The 24,806-nt window shown below is 47.5% G+C and overlaps 1 protein-coding gene across 1 annotated transcript in view; it reads right to left on the bottom strand.

Moving 5' to 3' along the window:
- The window catches only part of LOC123763725 (organic cation transporter protein-like), a 551,940-nt gene that overhangs the window by 196,924 nt on the left and 330,210 nt on the right, over window positions 1-24,806 (bottom strand). Inside the window, exon 7 of the mRNA XM_069304407.1 lies at window positions 5,017-5,185. Within this exon, the coding sequence (XP_069160508.1) occupies window positions 5,017-5,185 (169 nt within the window). The remainder of the gene's footprint in view (window positions 1-5,016; window positions 5,186-24,806) is intronic.

The following is a 24,806-nucleotide window of genomic DNA, read 5'->3' as shown; positions in this document are numbered from 1 at the left end:
GACGAAGATAGTATGAGGCTACAAGATGACCTAAACAAACTGAGGGAATAGTCCAACAAATGGCTATTAAAGTTCAACCCAAGTAAATGTAAGGTAATGAAACTAGGTGGAGGAAATAGGTGACCAGATACTGGATACCGAATGGGACATGAAGTCCTTCACGAAACAGACAGAGAGAAAGATCTAGGAGTTGATATCACGCCAAACCTGTCTCCTGAAGCCGACATCAAAAAAATAACATCGGCGGCGTATGCAAGGCTGGCTAACATCAGAGCTGCCTTCAGGAACCTGTGTAAGGAATCTTTCAGAACCTTGTATAAAACGTATAGAAGGCCAATCCTCGAGTAAGCGGCCCCAGCATGAAGCCCATACCTACTCATGTACAAGACGAAGCTGGGAAAAAGTTCAGAGGTATGCCATTAGGCTAGTACGAGAACTAAGAGGCATGAGTTACGAGGAAAGGCTGAGTGAACTGTACCTGACGTCGCTGGAAGACAAAAGAGCTCGGGAAGACATGATCACCACATAGCAAATTCTCAGGGGAATTGAAAGGGTAGACAAGGATGGATTATTTAACACAGGTGGTTCACGCACAAGGGGGCACAGGTAGAAGCTGAGTACCCAAATGAGCCACAGAGACATTAAAAAGAACTTTTTCAGTGTGAGAGTAGTTAGTAAATGGAATGCACTAGGCAATGATGTGGTGGAGACTGACTCCATGCACAATCTCAAATGAAGATATGATAGAGCTCGAGAAACTCAGGAATCTGCCCGCCCGCCCGAAATGGCGAAATGCCCGAAATGGCGAATTCCTGCCCGAAACGCTTTGCGTAATTAGTGGCTTTAGGCATTGTATGTACTAGCTCTATCTATAAAGTCAACAAACTTTGTAAAATCTCTTTATGTATGTACCTTTACCTAAATAAAAATTATTATTATTATTATTATTATTATAATCTGTACAGTAGTAGATTGACGGTTGAGAGGCGGGGATCAAAGAGCCAAAGCTCAACCCAAGCACAACTAGGTGAGTACAACTAGGTTAGTACATGGGTTTTGACTATGGAGGGGCACACATGGGTGATGACTGAGGAGGGCGTTACGATCCTTGTCTCGAAAAGGATATTTTTAGGTAAAAACGGTTTATTTCGCCATTTGTCTAATGAGAGAGAAGTAGATATCTGTCCATGGAGTGAGCTGGCAGGGCGTGGGTCGCTGATATCAATTCGCCCATGAAACTAGTACCGGGAGTCAGAGGTTTACTATGAATTACTTGGAAATTGTATGTAAATATTTTGTAAAAGAAAATTGACTTTTTTATATGACCTACAAATAGAATACAGTTAAATGGGAATATTTAGAGATTAGGAGTTTTCTCCTGAATAATTAACCCTGTTGAATGTTCTTATTTATATGCAAATATATATTTCTTTGTCACTCGTGCTAGATGGTTTTATGGTCCATGGGGGAATTTCCCTGGTCTTGCAAGCAAATATCCATCATTCATCCCTAGATCAACATGCTTAACTAACCACATGGCCAGACCTGTAGCCAAGGGACACGGCCAAATACTTGACTAGACGGACAGGGCCAGCCCGTGACAGCCGGGAGCACATGGGTGATGACCGAGGAGAGGAACACATGAGTGATGACTGAGGAGAGGAGCACATGGGTGATACTGAGGAGAGGAGCACATGGGTGATACCGAGGAGAGGAGCACATGAGTGATGACTGAGGAGAGGAGCACATGGGTGATACTGAGGAGAGGAGCACATGGGTGATACTGAGGAGAGGAGCACATGGGTGATACTGAGGAGAGGAGCACATGGGAGATACTGAGGAAAGGAGCACATGAGTGATGACTGAGGAGAGGAGCACATGGGTGATACTGAGGAGAGGAGCACATGGGTGATACTGAGGAAAGGAGCACATGAGTGATGACTGAGGAGAGGAGCACATGGGTGATACTGAGGAGAGGAGCACATGAGTGATGACTGAGGAGAGGAGCACATGAGTGATACTGAGGAGAGGAGCACATGGGTGATACTGAGGAAAGGAGCACATGAGTGATGACTGAGGAGAGGAGCACATGGGTGATACTGAGGAGAGGAGCACATGAGTGATGACTGAGGAGAGGAGCACATGGGTGATACTGAGGAGAGGAGCACATGGGTGATACTGAGGAGAGGAGCACATGGGTGATACTGAGGAGAGGAGCACATGGGTGATACTGAGGAGAGGAGCACATGGGTGATACTGAGGAGAGGAGCACATGGGTGATACTGAGGAGAGGAGCACATGGGTGATACTGAGGAGAGGAGCACATGAGTGATGACTGAGGAGAGGAGCACATGGGTGATACTGAGGAGAGGAGCACATGAGTGATGACCGAGGAGAGGAGCACATGGGTGATACTGAGGAGAGGAGCACATGGGTGATACTGAGGAGAGGAGCACATGGGTGATACTGAGGAGAGGAGCACATGGGTGATACTGAGAAGAGGAGCACATGGGTGATACTGAGGAGAGGAGCACATGAGTGATGACTGAGGAGAGGAGCCCAAGGGTGATGACTGAGGAGAGGAGCACTCGGGTGATGACCGAGGACGGGAGCACATGGGTGATGATGGAGGAGAGGAGTACATTGGTGATGACTGAGGAGGGGAGCACATGGATGATGACTGGGAAGAGAAGCACATAGGTGATGATTGAGGAGAGGAGCACATAGATACCGACCGAGGAGGGGAGCACATGGGTGATGACTGGGGAGAGAAGCACATAGGTGATGATTGAGGAGAGGAGCACATAGATACCGACCGAGGAGGGGAGCACATGGGTGATGACCGATGAGAGGAGCACTTGAGTGATGACTGAGGAGGAGAGAACATGCTGATGCCTGAGGAAGGAAGCACATGGTTGATGACTGAGGAAAGGAACACATTGGTAATGACTGAGGATAGGAGGACATAAGTGACGACCGAGGAGAGGACCGCATGGGTGAAGACTGAGTAGAGGAATACATGGGTGATGACTGAGGAGGGAAGCACTTGTATGATGACCGAGGAGAGGAACACATAGGTGACGCAGACGATGAGTCACAATAACATGACTGAAATATGTTGACTAGATCACACACCAGAAAGTGAAGGGACGACGACGCTTCGGTCCGTCCTGAACTATTATCAAGTCGATGGAGAGAATCGACTTGAGAATGGTCCAGGACGGACAGAAACGTCGTCGTCCCTTCACTTTCTAGTGTGTGGTCTGGTAAACACATGGGTGATAACTGAGGAGGGAAGAACATGGAGATGACCGAGGAGGGGAGCACATGGATGGTGACTGAGGAGGGGAGCACATGGGTGACGACCGAGGAAAGAAGCACATGGGTGATTACCGAGGAGAGGAACTCATGGGTGATGATCAAGGAGAGGAACACATGGGTGATGATCAAGGAGAGGAACACATGGGTGATGATCAAGGAGAGGGACACATGGGTGATGACCAAGGAGAGGAACTCATGGGTGATGATCAAGGAGAGGAACACATGGGTGGTGACCAAGGAGAGGAACACATGGGTGATGATCAAGGAGAGAAGCACATGGGTGATGACCAAGGAGAGAAGCACATGGGTGGTGACCAAGGAGAGGAACACATGGGTGATGATCATGGAAAGGAACACATGGGTGATGATCAAGGAGAGGAACACATGGGTGATGGTCGAGGAGAGGAACACATGAGTGGTGACCAAGGAGAGGAACACATGGGTGGTGATCAAGGAGAGGAACACATGGGTGGTGACCAAGGAGAGGAACACATGAGTGGTGACCAAGGAGAGGAACACATGGGTGGTGACCAAGGAGAGGAACACATGGGTGGTGATCAAGGAGAGGAACACATGAGTGGTGACCAAGGAGAGGAACTCATGGGTGGTGACCAAGGAGAGGAACACATGGGTGGTGACCAAGGAGAGGATCACGCAGATACTAATGGGGGGGGGGGGAGAGGGGGGGGGGGAGTTTATGATAATGTTAAAATTTAAAGATCACTATTCAATCAAGGATTAAACTAATTTCTGGCACTATCTAATAGCGAATAATGGTTATCATATAAGTACATTATCTCGTGAGAATTCATATCCACACTCATCCAACCAATTCATCAGATGGCACCACAAACTCTATTTAGGAGTTCACTAAAATTGAAAGGAAATAATTTTTCTTGTGCTGAGTTCATGAGAGATCCAGGGAAAAGGATGTGCAGATAACTTAACCTAACTTACCGTAAGTCACAACATGGAATGCATCTAGCGTCTTACTTTAATGAAAACTCCAACATAAACGAGTATGTCACCTTTATGTAGCAGTAACTTAAATAATTTTATAAAACTTTTCAAAATTACACCGCCCCCTGCCTAATGCTTATTTCTACAAATTCAAAATCTTAAAAAAATTCTCCAGATTCAGACTTGCTTTAACAGCTCGTTAACTAATTTCTCACGAAGATTAAGTCTATGCCTTCCTGGGAATATGCCATAAACATCTCGCAATAACAACAGCCTGAAAGTAAAATTATTAAAACTGATCGAGACTTCTTGGGCCTAAGGCAATCCAGTTAATGATGTATTTGGAAATTGGCCCAAAATGGACTAGACATAAAAATATCTAATTCGTATATAAGGCTTCAACCTTCATGTACATCACTATATGTCCCTACTCTACAGTGCCTGACCTTGGCCTGAAAACACCACCATCGTCAAGCCTCCTTTTGTCTTTTTCAAAGGCAAGTGAGTTCTTACATCGCCAATAACCAGCTTTCCAGAATTTTTTTGTCGAACTGAGTTCAATCGTTCTTCATTGATGTTATTCGTCGTCATTGTCGAGTGATAATGCTAAAAAAGTCTTGTGTAACATGGGAAGCCTGACAAATGGAACAGGTAGCTGGGCTACTGTTCAATAACCCACTAATAATAATAATAATAAACCAATAATAATCTAGTGATTGATAAATCCAAGCTTACAACGAGAGCGGGATTACGGGCAGGAGTAAGGAGGTGGCACTGAGCAGGATGAGTCTCCAGGACCTGAGGAGGTAGCCAAAACCTGCAAACACCACGAAGGCCAGCGAGAACGACGTCCCCAGACCCATCCCCATCACCGTCCTCAGTCGTGGGGGAGTCACCTCTTGAGCTAGGGAAAAGAAGCACTTGAATGTAACTTCTGTGTTATTCTGTGATGGACATATTGGAATATGGACATAACTGCTGTGGTCTCCTGGGTTAAGGAAGCCAGACAAGTGGTGCAATACCGTAGTCTCCTGGAGTGTGTTAACGGTGGTCCTGTAGGCTTGCATATTACATGAAAATGGTTTTATCGCGTTTTTGTGTTTTTATTACATTAGAACACTTTTGCAAGAACAAAACTACCCACTCAGAATTAAGGAGAGGACTAAAGAATTATTATTATTCCAGCAATGGCTAAAATTGTATACTCCTGGATGACTTTTGGAGAATTAGAGAATAATGTTGGCAGGAAAAATTCGTGATAATAAGCTTGTCACACAAGTACTGATGAATGGGTAAAAGAGGCAGCATAGCACCCTATTATGTTGTTGTCATTGTTTTAAATTCAGCTGCTTGGAACAAAAAGTTGTAAGCAGCACGGGGTATGGCGAGCCCGTCGTACTCACCTGGCACATGACATGTGCCTCTGTTATTATTCGAAGGTGTTTTTAATACTAGTGATCAGCTATATCGTGACCACAGGTGAGGAGGAGCTAAGTATGTAATGTAGGCAAGTTGTCCCGCATTTGGTAATCTTCACAATAATCACCTGACTTGTCCTTGTCCTTGTCTTTTTTCTGTAACTCTAGAAGTTGCTGAGAACCGTGAAAATTTTAAATTAAATATGGTGACTGTCAAAGCTTCATGAATACAAGTAACAGTGGAGAACCATACAAGAGTGAACATTAATGGTGAACAGTAATGACAGTAAGTGAATGGGAGAATGCTACAGCAGCGGTAAGAAGCAACTGCAGTAGCAGGTACTTGATCAAGTGGAATAAGTTAACGACTTACAGGATGAATCAAGGGGCTTCTGATCACGTCGGGAAGGACAACAACTTCATGGTGGACACTCTCACCACAATAATGGCTGGCCAATATCCTGTTCTTGGGAGTGAATTAGGATTGATTTTTTGTTGTGAAATTCACTCTTAAGGATAATGACTTCCTTCCTTAGGTCCGGGAATATTTCTTCCTTTCGGGACGAATTGTGAGTAGATAATGGGTGAAAAGTCACTGTTGAATGAGGTCATTATGGATTTAGAGTTGTTGGCCGGGGTAACTGGTCTACATGTGGTGTCTGTACGCACGTAACTTGGCATCGTGTACGGAAAAGCGTGAGTTCAATTAAGATTGTTACTGAATGAACCTCGAGAGAGAACGACAATTATTATTGTGTGTAACAAAGATACTCCATTTTCATTTTTTTAGCTAAAAATCAGTGAGAGAGAGCTCAGTAAGATGAACTGAAGAGATACTCGAGGGAAAATGTTTGAGCAATGGCGGTCATTACTAACGACTGTTAACTACTTCAGTTTAAGTTATCATGTCTGACCACATGGCGCGACTCCTATGACAGTTTTCTGCAGGACATTCTAAACTCCTCAATAATTACCTATAGTATTTCTGTCAAGAGAATTTATCAGTTTTTAATTTATAAAGTCAGTAATAAGTTATGTAATATTTAGGTAGTGCATTTGCTTTGGATATTTATCTATTCAATAATTTTAATTAAAGCCAAAACAACTTCCAAGTGTTTATTTAAGACTAGCTGTACCCGCCACGCGTTGCTGTGGCTTAGTAAGATTCAATGGAAAAGAAAGAAAAGAAAGCGCACGTTTCTAACATGTTTAATTTCACAATGGTTGTAGGAATACAATATTTTTTGTTTTTCCATTGTCTGTGGAGATATAGAGATTGTCTGGTTTGCCGACTCTAGAACACGCAACATATAATTGTCCATGTGAGAAGCAATCCGTGTATAGATATAAACTGCACAATTCTAAAGATTTACTCCTGAGCTTTGTTGATGGTGATTTGCAAACGCCAATCGAATTGAAAATTACAATCTCTTAAATTGAAATGGCATATCTTTTGGAATCATAGGAATGCGAGGAATAAGGACATCTTCACCATTGAAAGGTCCTGTCAAGAGTGTTGCTTCTACGACGTTGGTGATTAATTTTCTTGTACTGCAAGGCGTGTGGCATTGCAAAGTTTTGGCTGGTTGATATTTCGCAACATGATAATTGGCACACCGATTTTTAATTGCAGTACGTGTGGTGGTATCCCTGGCAGATCGAGTGAATTAAAAAATTCTGTTGGATATTTAACCGCTTCATCTGCTTCCTCAACAGTGTCGAGGGACTTGTATGTGACTGACTCGCTTTGAATGTTAGACTGATTAATATTGTAGACGTTCGTAGACGTCTTTGTTCTTGGCCACAAGAATAGCTCGTTCACTCAGCCAATCGTGAGTCTTATAATTGGTTTGAATATTGGTAAATGCTTTTTCAGCAAATTCTTCTTTTGACTTCACTAAATTGTAGAAGTTATGAGGCAATGAAATTCGTCCTGAGGTCAGATCAACCGGCACGTTTCCGTTCCCAGTTTCCAGAAATTGCTGTGAGAATATGGATCGTTTTGCAGTTTCCTATCTTGAGGTTATCTTGAGATGATTTCGGGGCTTTAGTGTCCCCGCGGCCCGGTCCTCGACCAGGCCTCCACCCCCAGGAAGCAGCCCATGACAGAGAGAGAGAGAGCATTATCAGGGGGAAAGCGCCAAGCCATTACGACTATATAGCACTTGGAAGGGGTCAGGATAAGGATTTCGGATAGGACGGGGGAAAGGAATGGTGCCAACCACTTGGACGGTCGGGGATCGAACGCCGACCTGCACGGAGCGAGACCGTCACTCTACCGTCCAGCCCAAGTGTTTGGGCAGCCCGTGACAGCTGACTAACACCCAGATACCTATTTTACTGCTAGTTAACAGGGGCATAGGGTCAAAGAAACTGCCCATTGTTCCTCGCTGGCGCCTGGGATCAAACCCAGGACCACAGGATCACAAGTCCAGCGTGCTGTCCGCTCGGCCGTCCGGCTCCCTCGCTCGGCCGACCGGCTCCCTCGACACGCATATTTGTAGTTAATTTTAACGTCTTTACGTGGCGCCACAAAGAAGAGTACTTTAGGCGAGCATTTATTTCGTTTGCTGGTATCGATGTAGGAACTACAGGTAATGTTTGCTTGAAATCTCCTGCAAGCAATATTAATGCGTTCCCAAATGGTCTGATGTTTCCATGCAAATCTTGCACTGATCGATCAAGAGCCTCGAGCGATTTTTTGTGGGTCATTTGGCATTCATCCCAAACAGTAAGTTTATATTTCTGCAATACTTCTCCCATGCCGAATGCTTTGGCAATGTTGCACGTGGGAGTTTCAATGAATTACATGTTCAATGGCAATTTCTAAGCTAAAGTGGCAGTTACTCTTCCACCTGGTAACACTGTCGCAGCTATTCCGGACGACACAATAGCTAAGGTTATGCCATTTAGGGATCGATGGTCGAACCACCAGCCAGGTCGGACGTTCTTGAGGTCTCTCTGCTGGTGTTTCCATTGGACGCTTCTCGGTTGCCCTGGCGAGTGGTCGTTTGCCACTGCGGGGTGACTACTTACTCGTCTCAGTATGGGGACTTACGTGCCGCCACTGCGGAGGAAGGAGTCGGCAGGGCTGACGTTCACCTGTAAAGTGGACATTGGAGTCATCAGCAATACATGTTATGAAAGTGAAGGTGGAAGATCTTGTTGGTTTGCAGATCATTAGCGAGGACAGAGTGGTGGTGAAGTTTGCCGAGAATTGTTTGTTCAGGCAGTTTATTGAACAGTATGAGGATCGGGAGGTGCGGCTGAGCAACGGTCGAGGCTCTGTGAGGGTGGCGAATTTGAGTGTGGAGTATACGTACGTATCGATTAAAAATGCTACAATTGAAATGTCAGAGGATCTTCTCCGTCGGGCGCTTGCCAGGTATGGGCGTGTCGACTTTATCCGTGTGTGTAGCCACACGTCTGGAGCCGTCAAAGGACTCATGAATGGTTACAGGACGGCAAAAATGGTCCTTCGTGGGAATGTGCCTTCCTCACTTCGATTGCTGGCTATACGGTCGGCTTTTTCTACCGGGGACAGACTCGGACATGTTTCAAGTATGGTCATGTTGAGCATGTGGCTGCTGCCTGCACCACCAGGATGGATGACCGGGTTAATCTGTTCAATGAAAATGATTTTCCTCCTTTGCACGAGCAAGAAGATCTGTCAGTTTTGAGCAGTGCCCCTAGTATGGGACCGGATGCAGTGGTGGATGGCCCAAATCTGGGTCCCAAGAGTGCTGCTTCAGTGGTATCTCCTGGTGAGGATGACGTCCGTACTGCTGTAGCGTCTCCTGAAAGGTCTAGTGGGAATGTCGATCTCCCTACGAGCCCGTGCGTGCCCGTGCAGACCAGCTCCGAAGGCGAGTGTGCTGTGGTGCCTCCCTGCTCTAGTGAGGTGGTAGATGCAGTGGTGGGCGTTTCATCGGTGGATGGGTGCTCCAATGCTGAGTCGTTTGGTGTGCATCGGAACCCGCAGCAAGTAATCAGTGATGGTGTTGATATGGCTCGGTCTGCTGCTCGAACAACTGAGGTGGTGGCAGAAGTGCATATGGAGGATGTACATGCTCCTAGCCGCGGTTCTGGACGACGTGAGGCGGATTGCCTGTTGCCTGTTGGCGCTGGGCAGCACAGTATGAAGCGGCGGAAATTTGGAGGTTCTCTTCAGAATATCCTAGATGCACGGAGGAGGTTGGAAGACGGCACCCCCCCTTCCCTGACGGCTGTCCGGTGTGATCCTATGGTTCCGTCCGACTCGGATATTCCGCCTTCTGGTGGGGGCGTGTCTGTGATGGATGATGGAGTCCCTAAAATTCGTGGGAGTGATCCACCACCTGGTGGTACACAGAATGTGGATTGGTGGGATATTGTGAAAGGGGTCCAGGAAGAGTCGATAGGGGGAGATTTGGTGGTAAAGCTCCAGAAAAGTTCTCTGGGTAAGCTTGCCGAAGTGGCTCCCACTCCAGTAGTTTTGGGAAATGGGGTTGAGGGCTCTTCTGTTGGGTGCGATGCTACCCTGGGATGTAGTGGTAGTGTTGTGTGAATGGGGTCTTCTCTGTTAATTTTTTCTCAATGGATGTGTGGATGAAATGTGCGACATTGAACGTTAATGGGCTGAATTGCCGTTTGAAGCAACGTCACCTTGTGTTGGTGGCCCACTATCACAAGTTGGATGTTATATTTATTCAGGAGCATAATGTTAAGTGTATGGACCGACTGGAGGTGTTGTTGGATTATTTCGAGGTGTTGCTGACCCCTCCTGTGTTATCAAAGGGTGGCACGATGATTTTGTTGGCAAAGAGGGCGAGCATGGGGATAGTGAGTTCGGAAATGGATGACTGTGGTAATGTGATTTTGGCGCATGTGTCGTTTATGTGTTCTGTGTTTCCCTTACTGAATGTGTATGCTCCCTCAGGAACGCATAGGCGAGCTGAGAGGGAAGAGATGTTCTCGGATGGTTTGCTTTATTTTTTACGGAATGACACGAGAAGGATGATTTTTGGTGGTGCCTTTAATTGTGTAATCTCAGTCCGGGACTGTAGCACTCGTGCTCAGGCGTCTGTCTCTCCTGCTTTAGTTAGAACGTTGCAATCTATGCACTTCCGTGATGCCTGTTTCCTGGCGGGTGGTGTCCCGGCCTATACCTTTGTTAGTAGGGATTATGGCTCTCGCCTTGATCGCGTGTATGTGCACAAATCTTATGGTCAGGTCCGCTCTTGGGCCACTGTTCCGGTCTGTTTTTCGGACCATAGTATGGTGGTGGTGGGGGTTGTTGTCAATGATCAGGTGCGGTTGGGTAGGGGTTGGTGGAAGCTAAATTGTGGTTTGCTTAGATGCCCGTTGGTGGTGGAGGAATTTGGTGTGATGTGGAGAGCGCTAGTGCTGCGGAAAGTTGATTTTGTCTCTATGCTAGATTGGTGGGACTGGTGTAAGGTAGAGTGCAAACGTTTCTTTGTTCGTTTCTCGAAGCGTCTTACAGCGGAACGGTATGGTCTTTTGAATTTGTTGTAGGCTCGATTGCGTCAGCTTTATGGGCTCATGGACCGGGGTTTGGATAGGTATGATGAGATTGTATTGCTGAAGAGACGGATAAATGGGTTGAGGGAGGAAGTGGCTCAGGGTATCCATATCCGTCTACTGACGTCTGAGCGTGTAGAGGGTGAGAAAGTCTCTGCCTACTTATTGTGTAAGGTTAAGTCCCCTAGGTACTCTACCGTTATGACTGGTATTTGCAGGGTGGATGGAACGGTCCTCACTAATACTGATGGGTTGGTGTGTTACGTTCGGGAAGAGTTGGAGGGTTTGTATAGGAAGGTAGAGTGTATGTCGGCGGATTGTGAGCATTTTCTTCGTTTTTGCCAGAATGTGTTGTCTGTTGAGGACAATGTGCCATTACTGAGAGAGTTTACGGATAGGGAGATTTGGGAGGTGGTTGGGGGTTAGCGAATGGGAAGGCGCCTGGGTCTGATGGGTTGCCGGCGGAATTCTATAAGTGTTTATGGGGGGTGATTGGGTCGGACTTCTCAGAGGTGGTGCGGTATAGCCTGAGGCATGGTGTTATTAGTGGGTCACAATCTTTTGGTATTATTCGTCTCCTGCCGAAATCTGGGGATGTGCAGCTGCTCACAAATTGGAGACCGTTGTCTCTCCTGAACTAGGATTATAAAATTCTTTCCAAGATACTGGCGAATAGGCTTCGGTTGGTTTTGGGGAAGTGTATTTCACCGGGGCAGTTTTGTGGTGTTCCGGGTAGGTCGATTGTCTACTGCAATAATTTGATGAGGGATATGATTTATTATCTTTCGGATAATGTTGTTCCATCGGCCATGGTAAATTTAGATTGGTCCAAGGCTTTTGATAGGGTGGAAATGAGTTTTGTGTTTCAGGTGATGGAGAGGGTTGGGATTGGGCCGCAGTTTGTCTCTTGGGTCAGAATGCTGTATAGAGGATGCAAGAGTAGTGTTTGTATTAACGGGGTATTGAGTGCCCCCTTTTTCCTTGGGAGGTCGGACCGGCAGGGTTGCCCCCTTTCTATGATCCTGTTTATTCTGTTTCAGGAACCTCTGTATCTGGCTTTGCGGTCCCATCATTCTCTTGTGCCGCCGCGTCTCCCGAATGGTTTGCTGGTACCCGTTGTAGGGTATGCGGACGACACGACTGTGTTTGTCTCCACGGAGGAGTCAGTTCTTGTGGTGCAGGATGTACTGGCTCGGTTTCATCGGGCGACGGGGGCAGTGCTAAGTTGGGAGAAATCTTGTATGATGGGGCTTGGTGCCTGGGCCTCTCGGCCTTCGTGGGGGGGTTCTTGGTTCCCGGTTGTGGACTCGATTCAGACTCTTGGCATCCGGTGGTGTAAAACGTATGCGATGTCCTTGCAGGAGAATTGGGAGGCAGTCTCTAGAAGAGTTTTGGGTTCAATTTCATGTTTGTATGGGAGGAGGTTGACTTTGTTTCGGAGGGGGCTGCTACTTAACTGCAAGGTTCTGTCCAAAGTTTGGTACATGGCTCATACCTTTCCGTTGAGTCGGCAGTTTGCATTGGCCATTAATAAGGGGGTTTTTCGATACTTGTGGGGTGGGAGGTATTGTCCGATACGTAGGTCTACGCTTTGTTTGCCAAAATTGCGAGGCGGGATTGGATTGTTCGATGTATACTATAAGGCGTTGGCGATATTTTTTTGTCTCGTTTAGGAAGGGGCTCTGGGGGGGGGGGACGGTGTGTGTTCTCTCTGGGGTTATATTATTGTACGATGCGTGTAAATTCTCTGTTGAGGTTACCCTTGTGTAGAGAGATTGCGTTTCTATCGCCTCCCTTTTATACTTGTGCGATTGATGTCCTCCGGAAGCTTTGTCGTGTGGAGGGGTTCTTGTTTTTTACGTGTCGGAGGGTGTATGAGGAATTGCGTCCTTTTGTCGCCCCTGCTGTGGAAGACTCGTTTCCTCTTTTTGATTGGATGGTGGTGTGGGAATCGCTCCATTTGAAGTTTCTAGCTCCGTCGCAGAGGGAATTCCTGTACCGGTATTTACACGAGTCGCTTGCGACTAATGAGGTGCTACTGAGGTTGGGGATTAAGGATAGTGCTGGGTGTGACCTTTGTGGGGGGCTGGAGACTGCGTTTCATGTGTTTTATTTTTGCCCAGGCCGGGCGAGGTTGGTGGATTGGTTGATTAGGACGCTTGTGCGTTTTTGCGGGTCAGTGTACCGTATTTCCCCTTTACGTTTATTGATGTTTGATGTTCAGGCTCCTTGTAGGAGGGTCCGCAATACTGTGCTTTTGGTTCTATCGGATTATCTTTATTGTGTGTGGGTTGGGAGGCGGGAGGGGTATACAGTAGATGGGCATTACGTTGGTTGCTTGGGAAGGGTTGGGGGACCATTTTACTGATACTTATGTGCGTTATGGGTAGTATATGACGTGTTTTTTTTTGGGGGGGGGGGTACTGGGATTGTAGTTTGCTTTCGTTTTGTGGGTTTTATTGTACTATACTCTTCAGGTGGCGGCTGTTAGTGTTCTGGGTTCCGTTTTGTTTTGACGTTGGTTGTTTGCAGGCTGTCCATGTGTAATGTTTAGCTGTGGGATTAATCTCCATTTGTGCGAGTGTGTGTGTGTGCAGGGTTTGAGCGCGACATGATCTGTTGTCCGTATGTCTTCCTTTCTTCTTGTGATGGGTTTGTGGGACGGCAGTGTGTGTATCACTGCATAGCACTATGATGGTATTGTGGCTGGGGTACCATACGGATGTTTGTGGTGCTATGATTTGAGACAGTTTGGGTGTGTATGAGTTTGTTTGAGGTATGGTTTCCTGGATTCCTTACATGACCTGTCCCTATGATGTGCTTCCCTGTTTTCCCAGTTTCTGGGTGGTACAGGTACTAGTGTGTATATATGTGTATTTTAAGGGGTGCTGTGACCCCCCCCCCCCCCACTGTTACATTGTTTCCGGTTGAGGGGACTTTGTTATATAGTTAACTAGTTTTGTCTACTGGTTTTATTCATGCTCTCTCCGGGTTCGGAGTGTAATGTGTGTTTCATTTTGGATTCTTAGGTCCGATTTCTTATGCCCTGCCATAGTACATATGTGGCCTTTGACAAATCATGTGTTCTGTTTTCCTTGAGTGAGTACCTTCTCATTTGTGCATTTCTTCTGTTACCTTTATACTATTCGTGTCCTAGGTTTGGGTGGTGTGAGTTAGCTCTGTATTTGCTAGGGTTTGAATGTATATTTATTTAATGACTTTATATGGAAAAGGAAAACAAAACTATATGTGTATGTATATATATATATGTTTGTGTAGGCTGTTGCGTGTTGTAACTGAACTGTGTGCTTTAAAACTGAGTAATTTGCTTTGTATTCATTTACGCTGTTTTATATTGTTACTTTATTACTGTCATTTTTGTATATTGCTTTTCTTTCTTTTATGCATTTTTTGTCATGGGTCTTTGTTTTTGCATTATGTGTCCGGCCTTTCGGTCTGTATGCCTTAGGTGTGTTGTTTAGTGGGGCGTTTTGGGAAATGTTTTCATTGGGTAAAATGCTATTAATGTTTTCAAGTGTTTTATGGGTTTTGTACATGGTTAGGTGGATGGATATATGCTTTCCCCTTGTGTTGTGTTCATTTATGTTCCCCATCATACGCCTTTATTCGTCAGTACTGTAATTTTCCTTCTGTGCTGAGGGATGGGTAGTTTAATCACCTGTTTTGTGTTGATTGTTTCAATTTTCTTATGAGCCATGTGTGTGCTAGCCAACTCACTGTGTAATGGTGCTTTGGTAACTGCTTTTATATTGTATTTATGTGTTTTATAAATAAAAGATAAAAAAAAAAATTTAGGGATCGAAATGCTGCCAGACTCAATCTAATTAGGAAGGATTTACAGTTTCTCCTGGCGCTTCTAAGATTTCTCCAAACCCGCTAATGACAATTTGAATTATTTGATTGTAAATGCATTTTCGCTCAAGCGTTAGCTTAGGAACATTTGATTGCACATACGACAACAGATCACTCGTGTTTTAATTTTGTTCACGACGCAATTCTACATCGAACGAAGCAGCAGCAGATCGATTTGGTGATGGCATTGCCAATTGATTTAGAACTTTGTTCGCGATTTCTAAGCACAAATCTTCAATCATTATCAACGCTGCTGTGAAATCCATGTTCATATTTGAATTTTTCTTAGTATTCTAGGGATAATATCTTCAGCCATGTGCGATTTATATTTCTCCCATAACTCTGTTGGAGATGAAGGAGAGCAGGCAGTTAATGTGATTGCAAACAATGCACGAATTTGATTTGGATGTGATGTGTTGGACGCGTCATTAATGCATACATCCCAGTGTCAGTCGTTCTCCAATAAATTCAGAGCTTGACATGCACTACAGAAAGTGGCATGTGTAACGCCGTTGACAAATATCAGTTGCTGATAAGACGTTGTGCCGGGCACATTTACCAACAGCATGCGAAGAAAGAAGCATTCATCCTGATTGGGATGCACAGTGTGCAGTCTGCCTATCGTTGTTTATTTGAATATGCCAGGTTGTCCGTCGACTCGCTCTCCTCGTTTGCGTCGTTCAAATGGTTTTCTACTGGCATTCCATGTGTAATACGTAGGCACTTCCGAATACAGCAGTGTTTTCGCAAACACGTCATTTTGACATAACGTGAAGACAGCAGTTAACGTTGTAGCCGGTGGATTCATAGCTGTTTGTTGCACATTTGCATCTGTGAAATAAACGTGATGTCCATTTTCTTGTTTTCAAAACAAAAACAAAAAATACTAACGAAATATTTCAATTCAAACGCAGATCAATCGACACAGCTCAGTTTCACCACCTATTGCACTGAGAAATAAGAACAGTAAAAAAACGACATGTAAAACAATGAAAAAAAGAACCATATAAGCTATACCCACAAAATGAACGATATGGTAAACAACACAGCTCAATTCCAATGCAATGTCACTGAAAATAAATAAATCAAATGAAAATAAATCAAAATCTATGAAAATTAAATTAAAATGAAAATATGAAAAAAATTATCAATGCAATCGGAAACATTAAAAAGAAATAGTATCATATTTTGTATAGCGTGTGTTGCTCTCACGTGCAACAGATGGCGCTGTTTAAAAAAAAAAACGCGTTTTTTTACCTGTTACATGTGTGGCATTTAAATAGTAGGTATATAAAAACATACATGTTTTCGACTGGAACGTTGTGTCAAAATTTTAATGCAAATGGTGAAGAACTTTCAGAGATTACAGAGCGTGTTGCTCCTACGTCCAACAGATGGCACTGATATTAAAAAACAGCATGTTTCCTGTCACAGGTGAGGCATGTATATAGTAGGTATATAAAAATACTCGCCTATTCTAATGCAATGTTGTGTCAAAATTTCAAAGCAATCGGTAAAAAGGTTTCGAAGATTTCCCTCGCATGAAGAACACAGGTAAAACACAGCTTTTCAAAGAAAGCATGTTTATTCCCGTCACAGACGTGACATCTATATAGTATGTATATAAAAATCCGCTCGGATGCGAATCGAAAGTTGTGTAAAAATTTCAAGACAATCGGTGAAGAACTTTCGGAGATTAGCGATTTTGAACAAACGAACATTTACATTTTTATTTATATAGATTATGTTCATACTAGTTAGGTGCGTCCAGAGTGGTAAATGTATGCAGGTATTACCGTCAACAAATAAACATTAACCAACATTAAGTAAAAAAGGTTCGGATATGAAAATTAAATAAACAATAAACCTGATAAGGGAAAATAACAGATAATAAACAGATACAGTATGAAAGTTCTGTATACAAATAAATAAACGTTTATAAAATTGTAAATGTTTTTCATAGATGGCAGTCGTCAAGGGCACCAGTTAGGAAATGATCAGCAGACAGCAGTTAAGGGAGGCATTGGCAGTCAACCAGCACAGCTAATGTTAGGCTGAGTGTCTTACGTAAGAATCTTTTATGGGGGAAAGGGGGTATATTTAGATCACTGTAGCGTGTGGTCGACGAAGTGCAACAAGTAAAGTCAGAGTTATGATTAAAATAGAAAACAATGTCTAAACTCACCGTTAGCGGATGTTTGTTAGGTAATGTCAGTGGTGGTGTGGTACTGCAGGGGTCAGTAGTGGAGTAGTACCGCAAGGGGTCAGTTATTGTGTGGTAAAGCAGGGGTAAGAGGAGGTGTGGTACTGCAGGGGTCAGTAGTGGTGTAGTACCGCAAGGGGAGAGTTATTGTGTGGTAAAGAAGGGGTCAGAGGAGGTGTGGTACTGCAGGGGTCAGTGGTGGTGTAGTACAGCAAGGGGTCAGTTATTGTGTGGTAAAGAAGGGGTCAGAGGAGGTGTGGTACTGCAGGGGTCAGTAGTGGTGTAGTACAGCAAGGGACAGTTATTGTGTGGTAAAGCAGGGGTCAGAGGAGGTGTGGTACTGCAGGGGTCAGTAGTGGTGTAGTACAGCAAGGGACAGTTATTGTGTGGTAAAGAAGGGGTCAGAGGAGGTGTGGTACTGCAGGGGTCAGTGGTGGTGTAGTACAGCAAGGGGTCAGTTATTGTGTGGTAAAGAAGGGGTCAGAGGAGGTGTGGTACTGCAGGGGTCAGTAGTGGTGTAGTACAGCAAGGGACAGTTATTGTGTGGTACAGCAGGGGTCAGTGGAGGTGTGGTACTGCAGGGGTCAGTGGAGGTGTGGTACTGCAGGGGTCAGAGGATGTGTGGTACAGCAGGGGTCAGCGATGGTGTGGTACAGCAAGGAACAGTTACTGTGTGGTACAGCAGGGGTCAGTGGTGGTGTAGTACAGCAGGGGTCAGCGATGGTGTGGTACAGCAGGGGTAAGCGATGGTGTGGTACAGCAGGGGTCAGTTATTGTGTGGTACAGCAGGGGGTCAGTTATTGTGTCATATAGCAGGGGTCAGTGGTGGTGTGATAGAGCAGGAGTAAGTTATTGTGTGGTACAGCAGGAGTCAGTGGAGGTGTAGTACAGCAGGGGTCGGTTATTGTGTGATACAGCAGGGGTCAGTTATTGTGTGGTACAGCAGGGGTCAGTGGTGGTGTGGTACAACAGGAATCAGTTATGGTGTCGTACAGCAAAGGTCAGTGGTGGTGTAGTACATCAGGGGTCAGTGGCGGTAGTGTTGTACAGCATTGGTCAGTGGTGGTGTGGTACAGCATGGGTCAGTGGTGGTAGTGTAGTACAGCAGGGGTCAGTGGTGGTGTAGTACAGCAGGCGTCAGTGATGGTGGGGTACAGCAGGGGTCAATTATGGTGGGGTACAGCTTGGGTCAGTGGTGGTGTGGTACAGCATGGGTCAGTGGTGGTAGTGTAGTACAGCAGGGGTCAGTGGTGGTGTAGTACAGCAGGCGTCAGTGATGGTGGGGTACAGCAGGGGTCAATTATGGTGGGGTACAGCTTGGGTCAGTGGTGGTGTGGTAGAGCAGGGGTCAGTTATTGTGTGGTTCAGCAGGGGTCAGTGGAAGTGTGGTACACCAGGGGTCAGTGGGGGTGCAGTACAGCAGGGGTCAGTAGTGGTGTAGTACAGCAGGGGTCAGTAGTGGTGTGGTACAGAAGGGGTCAGTGGTGGTGTACTACAGCAGGGGGTCAGTGGTGGTGTAGTACAGCAGGGGTCAGTTATTGTGTGGGGACAGGGGACAGTTATTGTGTCGTTCAACAGGGGTCAGTAATTGTGTGGTACAGCAGGGGGTCAGTGGTGGTGTAATACAGCAGGGGGTCAGTGGTGGTGAAGTACAGCAGGGGTCAGTGGTGGTGTAGTACAGCAAGGGGTCAGTGGTGGTGTAGTACAGTAGGGGGTCAGTGGTGGTGTAATACTGCAGGGGGTCAGTGGTGGTGTAGTACAGCAGGGGTCAGTTATTGTGTGGTTCAAATTGGGTCAGTGGTGGTGTGGTACAGCAGGGGTCAGTGGTGGTGTAGTACATCAGTGGTCAGTGGTGGTAGTGTTGTACAGCTGGGGTCAGTCGTGGTGTGATACAGCAGGTGTTAGTTATTGTGCGGTCAGCAGGGGGTCAGTTATTGCGTGGTACAGCAGGGGTCAGTGGTGGTGTGGTACAACAGGGGTCAGTGGTGGTGTGGTACAGCAGAGGTCAGTTATTGTGTGGTACAGCAGGGGTCAGTGGTGGTGTAGTACAGAAGGGGTCAGTAGTGGTGTGGTACAGCAGGGATCAGTGATGTTGTGGTATAGCGCGGGTGAGTGATTGTGGGGGTACAGCAGGGGTCAGTTATTGTGTGGTTCAGCAGGGGTCCGTGGTGGTGTGGTACAGCAGGGGGTCAGTGGTGGTGTATTACAGCAGGGGTCAGTAGTGGTGTGGTACAGCAGGGGTCAGTGATGGTGGGGTACAGCTGGGGTCAGTGAGACGGGGTACAGCAGGGGTCATTGATGGTGGGGTACAGCTTGAGTCAGTGGTGGTGTGGTACAGCTGGGATCAGTTATTGTGTGGTTCAGCAGGGGTCAGTGGAGGTGTGGTACAGCAGGGGTTCAGTGGAGGTGTAGTACCGCAGGGTTCAGTTAGTGTGTGGTAAACCAGGGGTCAGTGGGGGTGTAGTACAGCAGGGGTCAGAGGTGGTGTGGTACAGCAGGGGTCAGTGGTGGTTTAGTACAACAGGGCTCAGTGGTGGTGTGGTACAGCAGGGATCAGTGGTGGTTTAGTACAGCAAGGGTCAGTGGCGGTGTGGTACAGCAGGGGTCAGTAGTAGTGGTGTAGTACAGCAGGGGTCAGTTATTGAGTGGTACTGCAGGGGACAGTTTGTGTGTCGTACAGCAGGGGTCAGTTATTGTGTGGTACAGCAGGGATGAGTTACTGTGTGGTACAGTATGGATCAGTTCTTGTGTTGTACAAAAGGGGTCAGTAGTGGTGTGGTACAGCAGGGGTCAGTTATTGAGTGGTACAGCAGGGGTCAGTGGTGGTGTGGTACAGAAGGGGTCAGTTATTGTGTGGTACAGCAGGGTTCTGTTATTGTGTGGTACAGCAGGGGTCAGTTATTGTGTGGTACAGCAGGGGTCAGTGGTGGTGTGGTACAGAAGGGGTCAGTTATTGTGTGGTACAGCAGGGTTCTGTTATTGTGTGGTACAGCAGGGGTCAGTGGTGGTGTGGTACAGCAGGTGTCAGTGGTGGTGTTGTTCAGCCAGGGTCAGTTATTGTGTGGTACAGCAGGGGTCAGTTATTGTGTGGTACAGCAGGGGTCAGTGGTGGTGTAGTACAGCAGGGGTCAGTTATTGTGTGGTACAGTAACGGGTCAGTGGTGGTGTAGTACAGCAGGGATCAGTTAATATGTGGTACAGTATGGATCAGTTAGTGTGTGGTACAACAGGGGTCAGTGGTGGTGTGGTACAGCAGTGGTCAGTGGTGGTGAGGGTACAGCAGGGGTCAGTGATGGTGTGGTACAGCAGGGGTCAGCGGTGGTGTGGTACAGCAGGGGTCACTGATGGTGTGGTACACCAAGGGTCAGTGGAGGTGTGGTACTGCAGGGGTCAGTGGTGGTGTAGTACAGCAGGGGTAAGCGATGGTGTGGTACAGCAGGGGTCAGTTATTGTGTGGTACAGCAGGGGGTCGGTGGTGGTGTAGTGCAGCAGGGGTCAGTTATTGTGTAGTACAGCAGGGATCAGTTAATATGTGGTACAGTATGGATCAGTTAGTGTGTGGTACAACAGGGGTCAGTGGTGGTGTGGTACAGAAGTGGTCAGTGGTGGTGAGGGTACAGCCGGGGTCAGTGGTGGTGTGGTACCGCAGTGGTCAGCGGTGGTGTGGTACAGCAGGGGTCACTGATGGTGTGGTACAGCAGGGGTCAGTGGTGGTGTGTTACAGCAGGGGTCAGTTATTGATTGGTTCAGCACGGATCAGTGGAGGTGTGGCAAAGCAGGGGGTCAGAGGAGGTGTAGTACAGCAGGGGTCAGTTAGTGTGTGGTACACCAGGGGTCAGTGGGAGTGTAGTACAGCAGGGGTCAGAGGTGGTGTATTACAGCAGGGGTCAGTTAGTTTGTGGTACACCAGGGGTCAGTGGGAGTGTGGTACAGCAGGGGTCAGTTATTGTGTCATACAGCAGGGGTCAGTGGTGGTGTGGTACAGCAAGGGTCAGTAGGGGTGTAGTACAGCAAGGGCCAGTTATTGTGTGGTACTGCAGGGGTCAGTTATTGTGTCATACAGCAGGGGTCAGTGGTGGTGTGGTACAGCAGGGGGCAGTGATAGTGTAGTACAACACTGGTCAGTGGTGGTGTGGTACAGCAGAAGTCAGTGGTGGTGTAGGACAGCAGAGGTCAGTAGTGGTGTAGTACAGCAAGGAACAGTTAGTGTGTGGTACAGCAGGGGTCAGTGGAGGTGTGGTACTGCAGGGGTCCGTAGTGGTGTAGTACAGCAAGGGACAGTTATTGTGTGGTACAGCAGGGGTCAGTTATTGTGTGGTACAGCAGGGGTCAGTTATTGTTTGGTACAGCAGGGGTCAGTGATGGTGTGGTACAACAGGGGTCAGTGGTGGTGTGGTACAGCAGGGGTCAGTGGTGGTAGTGTAGTACAGCAGGGGTCAGTGGTGGTGTAGTACAGCAGGGGTCAGTTATTGTGTGGTACAGTAACGGGTCAGTGGTGGTGTAGTACAGCAGGGGTCAGTTATTGTGTAGTACAGCAGGGATCAGTTAATATGTGGTACAGTATGGATCAGTTAGTGTGTGGTACAGCAGGGTCAGTGGTGGTGTGGTACAGCAGGAGTCAGCGGTGGTGTGGTACAGCAGCGGTCACTGATGGTGTGGTACAGCAGAGGTCAGTGGAGGTGTGGTACTGCAGGGGTCAGTTATTGTGTGGTACAGCAGGGGATCGGTGGTGGTGTAGTGTAGCAGGGGTCAGTTATTGTGTGGTACAGCAGGGGATCGGTGGTGGTGTAGTGTAGCAGGGGTCAGTTATTGTGTAGTACAGCAGGGATCAGTTAATATGTGGTACAGTATGGATCAGTTAGTGTGTGGTACAACAGGGGTCAGTGGTGGTGTGGTACAGCAGTGGTCAGTGGTGATGAGGATACAGCAGGGGTCAGTGGTGGTGTGGTACAGCAGGGGTCAGCGGTGGTGTGGTACAGCAGGGGTCAGCGGTGGTGTGGTACAGCAGGGGTCACTGATGGTGTGGTACAGCAGGGGTCAGTGGTAGTGGTGTTGTACAGCAGGGGATCAGTGGTGGTGTGTTACAGCAGGGGTCAGTTATTGAGTGGTTCAGCAGGGGTCAGAGGAGGTGTGGTACAGCAGGGGGTCAGTGGAGGTGTAGTACAGCAGGGGTCAGTTAGTGTGTGGTACATCAGGGGTCAGTGGGAGTGTAGTACAGCAGGGGTCAGAGGTGGTGTAGTACAGCAGGGGTCAGTTAGTTTGTGGTACACCAGGGGTCAGTGGGAGTGAAGGTAGAGCAGGGGTCAGTGGTGGTGTAGTACAGCAGGGGTCAGTGGTGGTGTGGTACAGCAAGGGTCAGTGGTGGTGTAGTACAGCAAGGGCCAGTTATTGTGTGGTACTGCAGGGGTCAGTAATTGTGTGGTACTGCAGGGGTCAGTCATTGTGTGGTACAGCATGGGTCAGTGGTGGTGTGGTACAACAGTGGTCAGTGGTGGTGTGGTACAGCAGGGGTCAGTGGTGGTGCAGTACATCAGTGGTCAGTGGTGGTAGTGTAGTACAGCAGGGGTTAGTGGTGGTGTGGTCCAGCAGGGATCAGTGGTGGTGTGGTACAGCAGGGATCAGTGGTGGTGTAGTACAGAAGGGGTCTGTAGTGGTGTGGTACAGCAGGGGTCAGTGGTGGTGTAGTACAGCAGCATTCAGTGGTGGTGTGGTACAGCAGGGGTCAGTAGTGGTGTATTAGAGCAGGAGTCAGTTATTGTGTGGTACAGCAGGAGTCAGTGGAGGTGTGGTACAACAGGGGTCAGTTATGGTGTTGTACAGCAAAGGTCAGTGGTGGTGTAGTACATCAGGGGTCAGTGGCGGTAGTGTTGTACAGCATTGGTCAGTGATGGTGTGGTACAGCAGGGGTCAGTGGTAGTGTGGTACAGCAGGGGGGTCAGTGATGGTGTAGTAAACTAGTGGTCACTGATGGTGTGGTACAGCAGGGGTCAGTGGTGATGTGGAACAGCAGAGGTCAGTGGTGGTGTGGTCCAGCAGGGGTCAGTGGTAATGTGGAACAGCAGAGGTCAGTGGTGGTGTAGTACATCAGTGGTCAGTGGTGGTAGTGTAGTACAGCAGGGGTCAGTGGTGGTGTAGTACAGCAGGGGTCAGTTATTGTGTGGTACAGCATTGGGTCAGTGGTGGTGTAGTACAGCAGAGGTCAGTTATTGTGTGGTACAGCAGGGGTCAGTGGAAGTGTGGTACTGCAGGGGTACGTAGTGGTGTAGTACAGCAAGGGACAGTTATTGTGTGGTACAGAAGGGGTCAGTGGAGGTGTGGTACTGCAGGGGTCAGTTATTGTGTGGTTCAGTAACAGGTGAGTGGTGGTGTAGTACAGCAGGGGTCAGCGATGGTGTGGTACAGCAGGGGTCAGTTATTGTGTGGTACAGCAGGGGGTCAGTGGAGGTGTAGTACAGCAGGGGTCAGAAATTGTGTGGTACAGCAGGGGACAGTTATTGTGTGGTACAGCAGGGGTCAGTTACTGTGTGGTACAGCAGGGGTCAGTTATTGTGTGGTACAGCAGAGGTCAGTGATGGTGTGGTACAACAGGGGTCAGTGGTGGTGTGGTACAACAGGGGTCATTGGTGGTGTAGTACATCAGGGGTCAGTGGTGGTAGTGTAGTACAGCAGGGGTCAGTGGTGGTGAGGTACAGCAGGGGACAGTCATTGTGTGGTACAGCATGGGTCAGTGGTGGTGTGGTACAAGAGGGGTCAGTGGTGGTGTGGTACAGCAGTGGGTCAGTGGTGGTGTTGTACATCAGTGGTCAGTGGTGGTAGTGTGGTCCAGCAGGGGTCAGTGGTGGTGTGGTACAGCAGGGATCAGTGGTGGTGTAGCACAGCAGGGGTCAGTTATTGTGTGGTACAGCATTGGGTCAGTGGTGGTGTGGTACAGCAGAGGTCAGTTATTGTGTGGTACACCAGGGGTCAGTGGGAGTTTAGTACAGCAGGGGTTAGAGGTGGTTTTGTACAGCAGGGGTCAGTAGTGGTGTGGTACAGCAGGGGTCAGTGGTGGTGTAGTAGAGCAGGGATCACTGATGGTGTGCTACAGCAGGGGTCAGTGGTGGTGTAGTAGAGCAGGGATCACTGATGGTGTGCTACAGCAGGGGTCAGTGGTGGTGTAGTAGAGCAGGGATCACTGATGGTGTGCTACAGCAGGGTTCAGTGGTGGTGTGGTACAACAGGGGTCAGTGGTGGTGTGGTACAGCAGGGGTCAGTGGTGGTGTAGTAGAGCAGGGATCACTGATGGTGTGCTACAGCAGGGTTCAGTGGTGGTGTGGTACAACAGGGGTCAGTGGTGGTGTGGTACAGCAAGGGGTCAGTTATTGTGTGGGAAAGCAGGGGTCAGAGGAGGTGTGGTACTGCAGGGGTCAGTAGTGGTGTCGTACAGCAAGGGACAGTTATTGTGTGAAACAGCAGGGGTCAGTTATTGTGTGGTACAGCAGGGGGTCAGTGGAGGTGTAGAACAGCAGGGG

This window comes from Procambarus clarkii, chromosome 52 (assembly GCF_040958095.1).
Source record: "Procambarus clarkii isolate CNS0578487 chromosome 52, FALCON_Pclarkii_2.0, whole genome shotgun sequence".
NCBI classification, from domain to species: Eukaryota; Metazoa; Arthropoda; class Malacostraca; order Decapoda; family Cambaridae; genus Procambarus; species Procambarus clarkii.
The sequence above is the reverse complement of the archived record's forward strand: the minus strand, read 5'-3'. Positions and strand labels throughout refer to the sequence as shown.